Raw genomic sequence first — 12,162 nt, forward strand, 5'->3', positions numbered from 1 at the left:
CTGCATAATAAAATTTGGTAAATTAAAGCTTACATTGGTTTAACTTCTGATTTACAACTATTTTATTGTATAACTGCTTGACTGCTGCCAAATATACTAAGTACCTACAGAAGTTCGGTTGACTTCTGTTCAATGAAAGTGGAATGTACAACAGCAAAAAATAAGCACAGAAACAGAAGTGACAGGAATGTACTGTGCCTAAAGATTTGGTTGGTTGGTTGGTTGATTTTTTTAGTTGGTTGATTTTGGCTTTTTTTGGCTTCTGACAACATTGTCAACATCTACTGACTTTGCTCTTTGTGAACAGGTTTGTGAACTCAGTGTGGGAATTAGCTTCATAATACATGCACTAAATTGAAGACTATATAAATGGTTCAATTTTAATAAAAATGTAAATAATACTGTATAAAGGAAAGAAAATATTCCCACATATAATGTCTTAGCATCAGTGTAGTAATCTGAATGGTAAATGTTGAGAGAAAAGATTTTGTGTAGAAAAGGACTAATAAAATCATGTTATACTTAAATTCCTGTCAAGGAGAAGCTGTTGCTTTTGTTAATCCTGTTGGGATTAAACAACATGCTGTACCCAGTGTGTTACCCACTTTCTTGAAGGGAGAGACTTGTTTCAGTTTAGATTGCAGGCATAGTTTTTAGACGTCCCTCAGGTGTATTACATCTTTGGACTGATGCTGGTTACACAGTTGGTCTCATATTACAACTTCCCCAGTTCTACAGGGCTACATCTTCACATGATTGAGTGACACCAACTGTGTTACACATGTGGGTGGTACTTAGACCAATTTGATACTTTGTTTGCTCAGTAATCTACTCTTTGGGAAGTTATTGCAATTCCTGAAGCTACCTTTTTTTTTTTTGAATGAACTGGGGAAAGAAAACCAACTGATCTGATAGTCCACTTTATCCCAAATCAGTGAATTAAAAAAATAAAATAATACCAAGTAGGCTTGTCTTTTCTAGTTATGAACAGCTGTCTAAAATCCTTTAGGCTGAAAATACAGGTATTTTAAAGAGAAAATGTTTTATACTCTGGAATTTTTGGGGGATGAGGGGAGGTGTTAAGGTGTTTTAGGTTTCTTTCTGAGTTTTTTTAGTTACTACTTTTTTTATAAAATAACACGATTTTCATCCCAACTGCCATGTCTTCTGTGCTACACAGAGTGACAGAATTAAGGAAATTGCTGGTTGCTAATTTTATTTGTAATAGTGATTTTTTTAAATAATGTGACTTGAATGTTACCACTAAGGCCTGTGGTGGAATGCTCTGTGAAAGTACATGCACTAAATGGGACTATAAAATTGAAAAAGCAAAACGGTTATATGAAATCATTCTCTTTGAAGGAGGATCTTCTACGTCTAAAGAAACAGATGAGAGTGTTCTGTCAAATCTGTCAACACTACCTGACCAATGTAAACACTGCTGTTAAGGAACAGGTTAGTGCTGTTGTTACTTGTAGTCTTCTAATGCTGTACTTTTAAAGCAGTTGAAAATTTCTTCTTGCTAATATTTTTGTCACTTGTGTGGGAACGTGATGTCCTGGATGTTCAGGCTGAGTGCCCTTTGAGTGTGAATACATACTGTACTTGTATGCTTGCCCTCCTTATGTACATAGGATTTCAGAATCAATTTAAACTTTATTCTTTTGAGTAATTTTAGGTAGCATAATGTTTTATGCAAAGCAGCTTTTTGTTTCTTTAAATAATGACTCTGCAGATGTAGAAGCCTTCTGGGTGTAAGTTGAGAGAGTTCCATTTCAAACCTCTTGCTTGCCTTGTGCTAATGACCTACATCTCCTGTGGAGCTGTGGATTCATAGGCTCAAAACTGGAAGAGCTAAGGACAGCAGTTTAAAAGAGAAGTTATTTTATTGGTTCTGTCTTTGAATGCATGCAGGTGCAGCTTCCCTTCTCCTCCTCCTCTGTGTTGTTCCATAAGGCAGTATATTCCTCAGTTTTTCAGAGTCCCAAGAATTTCGGGATCTCAAAATCAGGAGGAAAAAAAGAGTACTTAAGATGAGTGCGTATATGTTTATATATGCACCAGTATGCACTGTAACCTAGGAGAGTTTACTGTTGGGAAATGGGAGTTTTTTGTAGTCACCTCACACACCTCACACTCACGCACTGATCTTTTGGTAATAGTGTTGTTTAGAGACGCTCTAGCAAATGATTGGAAGCTTCAACAACGATACACTGCTTGGAAAAGATGTGTGCAGTTTTATAGTCAGTCCTTCATACAGTTGTCTTTGCAGGGAGAGTTTTAGCTGGAAATAAGTTCTTAAATATTTTAGACATAAAAAATGTAGATATTAAGCTTGAGTAAGTAATGGGTGACAGTTCAGGCAGGAGTTCTGGCTTTTTTGAAATGCTGGCATGAAGGTTTTGGGGGTTGTCTTTAATTTGTGCTTCTGTTTCAAAAAGAATTGAGACATCATATTGGGAAACTCTTGTCCTGAGTTCTGAGGATAACAGAGTCAAAGGAAATAATTAGACTGTAGGAGCTGAGTCTCTTCCAATCTGTGGGCAAATAGTTCTTTGGCCAGGACACTCATAGGATTTTGAGGTTCCAGTGAAGAGCACAGGTTACTGATAGCAGGATTAATTCTAAGTAAATGCCTTTAACAATCTTTAAAATGCTAAAATGAAAGAAAATGAAGAATGTCTCTATAGGGGAAGGACCAGATTATCTTCTAGGTAGACAGTTTAATTAAAGAAACAGAAAGCCAGGAGCCTTTTCACTGCCGAAGATAATAATAAGCTGGTTAAAGTGGAAAATCTGGTCCACTGAGTCGCACAATTGCAGCTTTTGAAACTCTTGCTAGAACAAGAATATTCCTGAAGCTTAATAGGCTTGTTCTATGTCAAAGAGCTACCTAGTGTAATAGTCACAAGGTGTAGGATGTGAAAGTGCAAGTAACAAAACTACTGAAGTTCTGAGTAGGTCTTTCTAAGAGGCTGTATGACTCTCAGACTCTGGTGAATGCTCTAGAAACTAGAACTGCCAAGTGACACAGGGTATCTGTTGCATAGGGTACAATAGCCTTGGTTCCACTTCCCTTGTCTAATCTCATGAATGAACACAAAGGACTTCAGAGGAGCATGTGTATTTTTTGTGACCAGGAATTAGTAATACTTGCTTTGAGGAGTTAGAGAACACACCTGTTCATGGAAGTACTTGGGAGACTAGAGCCAAAGAGAAGGTGCAGCACTAAGCAGCTTGTTGCCTTGGTCTGTTAGTTTGAAGAGTGTCAGTCTTTATGTCAGGTACTAAGACATTTGAACTTTCTGGGGCAGTGGAGTACAGACATTTAAATCTGATGTCAGATGCACAAGTTAGCCAGCAAAACAAAAAAATCAGTTGCACTTTTGGATTTTTGGACATTAGGATTTAAAGGGATTGAATAATCTCAGGTGTTACATGTTAAACAAACATGATTGAAACTATTTTTTAAAAAGACAGCAAAAAGGAGTTCGTACTATGTTTGGAGTCCACGAAGTTCTCTAGTGGCCTAATGTAGATCCGTCAGGCAGAATTTGGGAGTTTCAGGCTTCTCATGTTTTAATCCTGCAATATTTGCATGTTTAGTTGGTATCATCTGTGCAGTATTTTTGTTTGGAGACTCAGTCTTGATACAGGAACCTGCTGTGAGAAGCTGTGCACATTTTGACTTCAGTTGGCCTTTGCAGTTGTGTAGGACTTCAGTGACCTGTGTACACTGTTGAGGTCTTAAGTATTTTGTCAAGTGCAAATACATTATTCTAAACAAAATCCACTTTCCAAGCAAGTATTTACTAATGTTTCTTTTTAACAGGCTTTCACAATTCTGTGTGATGTGCTGATGATCTTCAGCCATCAGATTATGACAGGAGGACGTGACATGTTGGAGCCACTTGTTTACACTCCTGATTCTTCCTTGCAATCTGAACTACTCAGTTTTATTTTAGATCATGTCTTCATTGATCAGGATGATGATAATAATAGTGCAGGTTTGTACAAAAATTAAGTTTCTTTTATATTACTTGTTTTCTAGCTAGTATCTTTGTTTCCTTGTGCATTTGTGGGTTTTTGTGGTGGTGGTATTTTTTGTTGGGTTTTTTATTTGCCTGGTTGTTTTTTTGTTTTAGTCTTGTTTTGTCACTGAGAGGTGTGCATGTACACAGAGGTAGATTTGGCTTTTAAATGTCATCTGATTAAAGGATTTTCTGTATTGGGAACATGTAGGGTAATTGCAGTAAGGGTTTGGTTTAATAGGCTCAAATATTTGTATCAGGGTGAGAGACTTGTCAGTGGACAATGAAGTGCATTGCCATCAGAGTTGAGATCTGATTTTCTGAATCCTGACTACTAGCCCATACAGTTTCCTATATAAACGATTAAATATGGAGTCTTTAAACCTGACAGTTTTCCTGTTCTGAACTCCTTCTAGATGGACAGCAGGATGATGAAGCCAGCAAAATTGAAGCATTGCACAAAAGAAGAAACCTACTTGCAGCTTTCTGTAAGCTCATTGTATATACTGTGGTGGAAATGAACACAGCTGCAGACATTTTCAAGCAATATATGAAGGTAAATTTGAAGCTTAGTAGTGATACTTCATAAAACTACTAGAATACAGTAGTTGTGGAGTTTTTAACTAATACTTAGTTTTTTACCTTACAAGATAACTGATTCAAAATGTGACGAACTCAAAACTCCAGAGCTGTAGGTCCTTTTCTGTATGTAGGGAGAAAAATTACTGAGATGGGTTTCACAGTTCCAATGTGTGGGTGGTAGGGAGCGAGGAGGGAAACTGACTAATTATTTTGATGTCGTTTTTACTAGTTTTATGTTCTTATTCTGATTGATGGTGTATTTTTAATTCACTTATTAGTTTAGTAGGCCTTTTGAGAATGTTTTTCCAAAGATCAACTCCATGATGTCTAGCCTCATTAAATGATTTAAGTTTAAACTTTGTAGAAGAGAAATAAGGTTTGAGTCCCCTCTGCTCCTCCCCCCATTCTTTTTATCTGTTTCAATCTTTCTTAAATATAAAAGTCTCTCCTGGCTCATGGGATTCACAGCTGCACACTAATAGAAGTTCTCATTTTGTGACCATGATAAAGCTTTGCTCCTTGGTGATTACCTTAAAACTTAAAATTTGGGCAGCCTGCTTTTACCTGTCTGAGTGCCCTACATATATTTTGATTCTCCAAATAACTAGTTGGGTCTGTCTTAAACCTGAAATACTTAAAAAACTGAACAGGCGGCTGTCTTTGTTGGACACATTATGGCTATGATGCTGTCTGTAAGTGCCTCCTTTCAGCAAAGAATATAGAAAACTCCCCACCAGAGTTACAGGAGTTACTAAAAAGATTAGATTCTAATTTTGTACCCTGAAGGGGTGAACACGTGTCATTAACAAATATGTCATGGCCTTGAAGATAAATAGGTCATTCTGCCTCCAAAGTAATACTCACTGCAAGAACTAAAAGTGGGTTTATTCTTTTTGCATTTAAATTTTTTTAAGTATTATTTTGGAAGTTTAGGGTATAATTTTGGTGTAATCCTAAACATGTTGGGGTTTTTTCCTTTAGATAGTGTTTGATTTTTATTTTTTAAAGCGCACATCCTAGATTTTGTTTTCAGAAGAATTCAATAGTTGTAATGTTTTCAACTAATATTGACAGTTAACCTTTTTTGTTTGTTTGTTTTTCCTAGTATTACAATGACTATGGTGATATTATTAAAGAAACGATGAGTAAAACAAGACAGATAGACAAAATCCAGTGTGCTAAAACACTTATTCTTAGTTTGCAGCAGGTAAGAATTTACAGTGGTTTTATGCATGAAATTCCATACTGTAGATGATGTTCTGTTGTTTAGTAGCTAGTTTGAGGTATGGATGAAGAAATTTTTATGGATGGTAGGGATAAATAGGTCTAAACTGAAATGCAACTATTTGCAAAACTGCTAGAACTCTTCCTATACTTACCAAATATTGTACCACAAAAAATGTAGGAGAGGCCAATAAATACAAAATGAATGTAACTCTATGAAACCTTCATAACTCTAAAACAATAGTTTAAGTCATGTATTCAGAAATATGTTGTGAAATGGCCAGTTTACTAGTTTGTGAACAGATAAATACTTCCCGCCTGTGTGGCGTGGGGTTGTGGTTTGGGGTTTTTTATGGGGGTTTTGTTTTGCTTTGGTATGTTTTTTTGGTTTAGGTTTTTTTAAAAAACTATTCTGAGAATTAATTTGAAATAGTAATTTCTTAATGTTTAGTAGGGACATCACACATATTTGATATTAAAACAGAATTTAATGCTTTCTTCAGTAAAGTTTGTTTGTGTGGAAACCTGATGAATTCAATTAAGGCTAGCATTTGATTCATCTGCTCACATAAACCATCTGCATGGATTTTATTCACAGGCTCAGAACAGTAGAGCCATATATCTGCAAAACACTGTAATCCAGCATAGATCACTGCTATCCATGAAAGGAAAATATACCCAAATTTGTCTTCTCTCTCCCTGTTTTTTTTTGACTAAAGGTTATGAAGCTCTGCATAGTGAATGTAGATCTAGATACTGATCCTGGTGGAGACCAAACAGAAATAGTCCTTATTAAAGTAAGGACTGGTTTATCAGTACAGATATTGCCAGTACAAGGGAGCATGAAGCCTTTCCTTTTGATAGCAGCATGACTCTTAAGTAGCTAGTGGAACTGCAGTGTGAAATATGTAACTAAACACTCTTTGGTTTATTCTTTGTGGTACTGAAGAGTGAAGTGTGTGTTAGACAAAACTAGAAAAATTGATTATTGGTAGGATGAGAAAAGGATTGATCAAAGAAAAGAAAAGACTGTAAAGTTCAGAGTATTTGGCTCTGACAACTATTGATGAGTACTTAAAAATCTCATAATTGGTGACAGAATTTCTGGTGTCTTTGGCAATTTCCCTGAAGACATGTTTCCATTTTAGAATTTCCTCTTTATACTTGTATTTTGGGAAGGAAAATTAAAAAAAAAAAAAAGAATTGGGAATTAGTAGTTTGGCAAAGTATTACAGTAAAGACCAGGTGAGAATTACCCCATTTATATCTTCTCTGTTAATGTATGTAATTAGGGAATCCTACTAATTTTTTGTATTCTCAACTGTAGATCACCTGATTTAGTGAAGCACTGAAATCTGTCATCCAGAAATCTGTCATACAGTTTGATGAGTGCTTGGACAGTGCATTTCAAAGTTTATCTCTGGGGTGCAGACTCTTCAAGAGTAGCTTTGACTTCACTGTCCAAAACTTCCATATTTGTCTCTTGGTGGTGTCAGATTAAGAATGGGGTGAAAAAAAAGCTGTAAAACATACTTTTAAACAGAAACTTACCTCTGTGTGTATTGGTCCAAAGTTTGGCATAATCTTTTAATACATGAAAATTTCCCTTTTTATTCCATACAGCTCTTCAATGAAATGATTCAAGAAAATGGTTATAATTTTGACAGATCATCACCAACATTCAGTGGCATAAAGGAACTTGCTCGACGTTTTGCTTTAACATTTGGATTGGATCAGTTGAAAACAAGAGAAGCTATTGCTATGTTACACAAGTAATTGTGTGCTTTGTATTACTTCCACTTTTGTAAACACTTCTTGACTAACATAAGATAATCTTTTTCATCCAGTTTAATACTAAGTGCATCAGCCCTAGAGATGATATAGCACATATATTAATTAGACAACTACAGTTTTGTCTCTGAGTAAAAGCCAAATGTTTCGTATTGTTGGTGTTCTCCAGCATCGTTGTACAAATATGTAAATGATACCAGTGTCAATGCTATAATGAAAAAGCCTTTTTAATGTCTGGTCCATAACAGTAAGAACTGATCCACTTCATTATCAGTGGTGGTCATGTTGTCCTCATGCAGAAAACTTGCAATGCAAGGTAGAAATTCCATCTGGAATATGGAAACATCAAATTATTGCTTTCTTGACATAAAGGAAAGGGGTTCAGTTTTAGTAGCTCACGGTGCTTTGAACTTTTGTTTGTTCTTCTTCTGATGCAATTTTTAATTTCTTCTTAGGGATGGCATAGAATTTGCTTTTAAGGAGCCTAATCCACAAGGTGAGAGCCACCCACCATTAAATTTGGCATTTCTTGATATTCTCAGTGAGTTCTCCTCGAAACTTCTCAGACAAGACAAAAGAACAGTGTAAGTATTTTCTTAATATTCTTAACATTTGTAATGATAACCACAAAAGACATGCATCAGAATAAATATTTGTGTATTGTATTCTTCCAAAGTGGAATCTTTGACACATCAAGGTAAGTTTACACTAACGTAGTCAAGTATATTCACAGAGGGTAAATTGTATTTATCATTGTTATTTTTCATTTTATGGTGAATGAACAGAAATTGTATTCCAGATTTGCTGTTGTCAGGCCTTTCTGTTAACTAGATGAGAAACATCGGGTGATAATTTCACCCCAAAACACAAATTAAGTGGTTACTTACCTTGACGTGTTAACGTTTTGTTACAGATTTTTTGCATCTCTGTATTTCTGTTTCCATTTAAAGGTATGTTTACTTGGAGAAGTTCATGACCTTTCAGATGTCTCTACGAAGAGAAGATGTGTGGCTTCCTCTCATGTCCTACCGAAACTCTCTATTAGCTGGTGGGGATGATGATACCATGTCAGTGATTAGTGGAATCAGTAGTCGAGGATCTACAGTAAGAAATAAGAAGACAAAGCCAGCAACAGGCAAGCGGAAAGTACCCGAAGGTAGAACTTCTCTCATCTTAAAATTTACCAGAGTAGATATTCATATAAACTGTGTTCCATATTTGTTAGTGTGAGTATATTGGTATGCCTTAGTGTATTTTTTCAGAACAGGTAACTTCTGACCATGTATATGTCTTAGTGAGAAAGGTATTCATTTGATTCACAAAAGGAAATAAGGGCATAACACAGTGTTAAGTCATACAATAGAAAAATACAGAAATGCTCCAGCCAGTGATTATAAATCCAGGCCTTTTGAGCCACATATAAGACTTTGTGGCAAAATTAAAGCAATTGATTCTCTGTAAACAGAAAGTACACATTTAATTCGTGTTTCAATATTCACTTTTAGACTAGTTTGAAAAAATCTTCACGGATGTTCTTCCTGTGTTTGCTTCCAGCTGAAGAAAGCAGCAGTAGTGACAGTATGTGGCTGAACAGGGAGCAGTCAATGCACACACCAGTCATGATGCAGACACCTCAGCTCACCTCCACGATAATGAGGGAGCCCAAGAGATTGCGACCTGACGAGAATTACATGGGTGTCTATCCTATGCAGCCCGAGCACCACCAACCGCCGCTCGACTACAAGTACGTACATGAGTAGGTCTGCTTTGTGTTAGTGTTCATACACAAAACCAGTACATGTTTAAAATAGAATAATGGTCTTTTTAAGCACGCAAGTAACGTGGATGTTGGCTCAAAGGCAACAGGAAGAAGCCGCGCGGCAACAACAGGAGAGGGCAGCGATGAACTACGTCAAGCTGAGAAGCAACTTGCAACACGCCATGTGAGTGGAGTGAAATGTTCCTTCAGGGGGTTGGGGAGGGGAGGGTTTATAAATGCTGTGTTAACACCTGTATCTTTTAAGAAGGATACATCTTCTAAGTTTAAAAGTTCTCTGCATTCTTAAGGCCTGTGTGGTTCTACAGAAAAAAGTACAGATTGCAAACAAAAACCATGGGCATATGTATTGAGGAGCTTTACATCTTTCCCCTACTTTTTGATTATTTTATTACCAGTACTTCATGTAACATAGTTTCAATGGTGGCTTTTTTTTTTAATACAGTGACACCAATTAGTATAATTAGAATGACTCCTTAGTTTTCTCATAAGATCTGATGTTTCATGTAGAAGTTATGACGAAAGAGGATGAAGGACTGTGTGGGAATATTTGTAGTGGTTTTACAGATCTGCTTTATTGCAAAGACATTCTTCCTTGCCTTATCATAAGGCAGAAACAATTTTTCTTTAGGTGGCAAAACCTAAGTTCTTTCTCACTTGAGCATAAATTAGGTATAGAGTAGATCTGCTTATCAGTTCTCACACCCTCTCAGAATACCCATTTAGCAGTGTAGCACGGTTATCTAAATTGACCTTTTCTAGGCGTTCTCCCACACTCTCTCAGTATCTTCTCGTTAAATACCAGCTTTCTTTAGTAGTAGTTGTGCATTTATTTAATTACTTCATTTCTGTTTCATCTAATCATTTGTTGGGAGTCCCTTACTGAGCATTAGCTTTTTAAATAGATAAAAGTTAACTTGATTTAGTAAACAGTATTGCTTTTCATTTCAGTCGACGTGGCACAAGTCTAATGGAAGATGATGAAGAGCCAATTGTTGAAGATGTGATGATGTCATCAGAAGGGCGGATTGAAGATCTTAATGAAGGCATGGATTTTGACACCATGGACATAGACCTAGTAAGAAACTTACTACTCTTTTGGTGGTTTTAGGATTTGTATTTCTGCTTTTGAAGTAAGATATTTGAAATTTTCCTTCCTATAAAACAAAAATCATTCTGGTTGCTTTCTGCATTGTTAAAGGGCTGTGCTGTTGTCTATATACAAGAGCCATCTGCTCCAACTGCCATACAAAAAGCAAGAACGCTTCCTGTAATAACTAATAATAACGTTTATCTCTTGTGAATTCTTACCCCTTGAGAGTTCAGCTTCACTGACTACAGTGTAAAACCTCTGCTCTTCTGGTGAAATTACACTTAACCTGTTTGTTTGTTTGCTTTCTAAAGCCACCATCAAAGAACAGGAGAGAAAGAACGGAACTAAAACCAGATTTCTTTGACCCCGCTTCAATCATGGATGAATCGGTAGGTTAACTTATGTAAGGGGAAAGTAATGTACATCAATCTTAAGGTTTCCATACTCTCTTACTTCAGATTTTAAATGGAAAGAATGCAATCTTCAGGTTGTCACTGTTAGCTTATTTTGACAGACTGGTACAGTCAGAGAAGTATTTTGTGCTGTAATTCAGCTCCATACATTCTAGGGTAGTCAGTGTTCCTTGCAAGTTCATAGGATTTTTGTTCTTAATATTTATATATACCTATGTAAAAATTAAAAGCCTATGATTCTGAGCAGAAAATACATCTGGTGTGGAAAAGACCCTCGCAGAGACTGGTAGCAAAGAGCGTTAGAAAAATAAAGAAATGTGCATATACAGTATTAAAGGCAAGTTTCCTGTTGTGCTGAGCTTAGTTCAGTGACTCTGGTGTCATTACCAAATGTCAGCATTGGACGGTTTGCATTTTGTGGTTATTTTTTTTCTTTAATTGGCATATTTACTTTTGTGCATAAGTAAGATAATGGAGAAAATAAGATATAATACAGATATCTGTTTATAGAGATGAGAGGTATTTTTTCTTTCCATATGAAGTTTTAGGTCCAAAACATCCGAAGTCTGTAGTTTCTGCTTGCAGTTGCCCTTTTATCCGACTTGATAAATCTGCAGTCTCTATTCTCTTTTAAAAATCTGCATGAGGGATTCCTTCTGTCTTGAACCACTTGTAAAGTATGCAGCCATTTTTGACCTTGTGTAGCTGGTACAAAATTACACTGGAAATAACAAGCTGCAGCAAGCCAGCAGAGGACAGTACAACAAGGCTTCCTGGGAATCTTGGACAGCTTGGTGGAATTTGGAAGATGGTTATGGGTTTTTTTACAGTATTATTGCAGCGTGAACCTATTGTTGTTTATGGGAGAAAGAAGTCCTAAATACTGTTTTAAATGCAAATCCATATATTTTGTACCAGTAGGGCTTTGCTTTAGTAATAATGAATCAGTTAGGTTGTGCGTCTGGCTGTCGTGTGTTCTGTTCCGGAAGTAACACCAAGAAAATATCTTACTGTTCTCTGACATTCTGTTTTACAATAGTTCTTCCCCTCCTCTTCTTGATTTTTCCTGGACTGATCTATGAAATACCAGTCACGTTTTAGTCTGACAATGCTGAAACCTTGGCCTTCTCCAGGTTGCATTTAATTGATTTGCTCCCCTTTTAGCTTTCCAGCTCTAACACTAGTTGAGGACCGCTCTAACAGGTTGAGGTTCCCTCCCCGGCCCTGCTGTGCCGCGGGCGCAGTGCGCGG

The 12,162-nt window shown here is 36.5% G+C and overlaps 1 protein-coding gene across 4 annotated transcripts in view; it reads left to right on the forward strand.

Moving 5' to 3' along the window:
- STAG2 (stromal antigen 2) overlaps positions 1-12,162 on the forward strand; it is a 38,416-nt gene that overhangs the window by 22,201 nt on the left and 4,053 nt on the right. Inside the window, exons 21-32 of one of the 4 annotated variants that reach the window (XM_017743153.1) lie at positions 1,363-1,455; positions 3,833-4,007; positions 4,448-4,587; positions 5,719-5,820; positions 7,461-7,609; positions 8,084-8,212; positions 8,579-8,784; positions 9,183-9,372; positions 9,458-9,571; positions 10,357-10,483; positions 10,810-10,887; positions 12,076-12,162. In XM_017743153.1, coding sequence (XP_017598642.1) covers positions 1,363-1,455; positions 3,833-4,007; positions 4,448-4,587; positions 5,719-5,820; positions 7,461-7,609; positions 8,084-8,212; positions 8,579-8,784; positions 9,183-9,372; positions 9,458-9,571; positions 10,357-10,483; positions 10,810-10,887; positions 12,076-12,099 — 1,527 coding nt within the window. In that variant the 3' untranslated portion in view covers positions 12,100-12,162. Of the gene's footprint in view, positions 1-1,362; positions 1,456-3,832; positions 4,008-4,447; positions 4,588-5,718; positions 5,821-7,460; positions 7,610-8,083; positions 8,213-8,578; positions 8,785-9,182; positions 9,373-9,457; positions 9,572-10,356; positions 10,484-10,809; positions 10,888-11,453; positions 11,829-12,075 lie in introns of those variants that run through there. The other 3 variants (XM_017743154.1, XM_008640484.2, XM_008640487.2) reach the window with 3 other exon arrangements.

The sequence above is a fragment of the Corvus brachyrhynchos genome, unplaced genomic scaffold (assembly GCF_000691975.1).
Source record: "Corvus brachyrhynchos isolate BGI_N302 unplaced genomic scaffold, ASM69197v1 scaffold398, whole genome shotgun sequence".
NCBI classification, from domain to species: Eukaryota; Metazoa; Chordata; class Aves; order Passeriformes; family Corvidae; genus Corvus; species Corvus brachyrhynchos.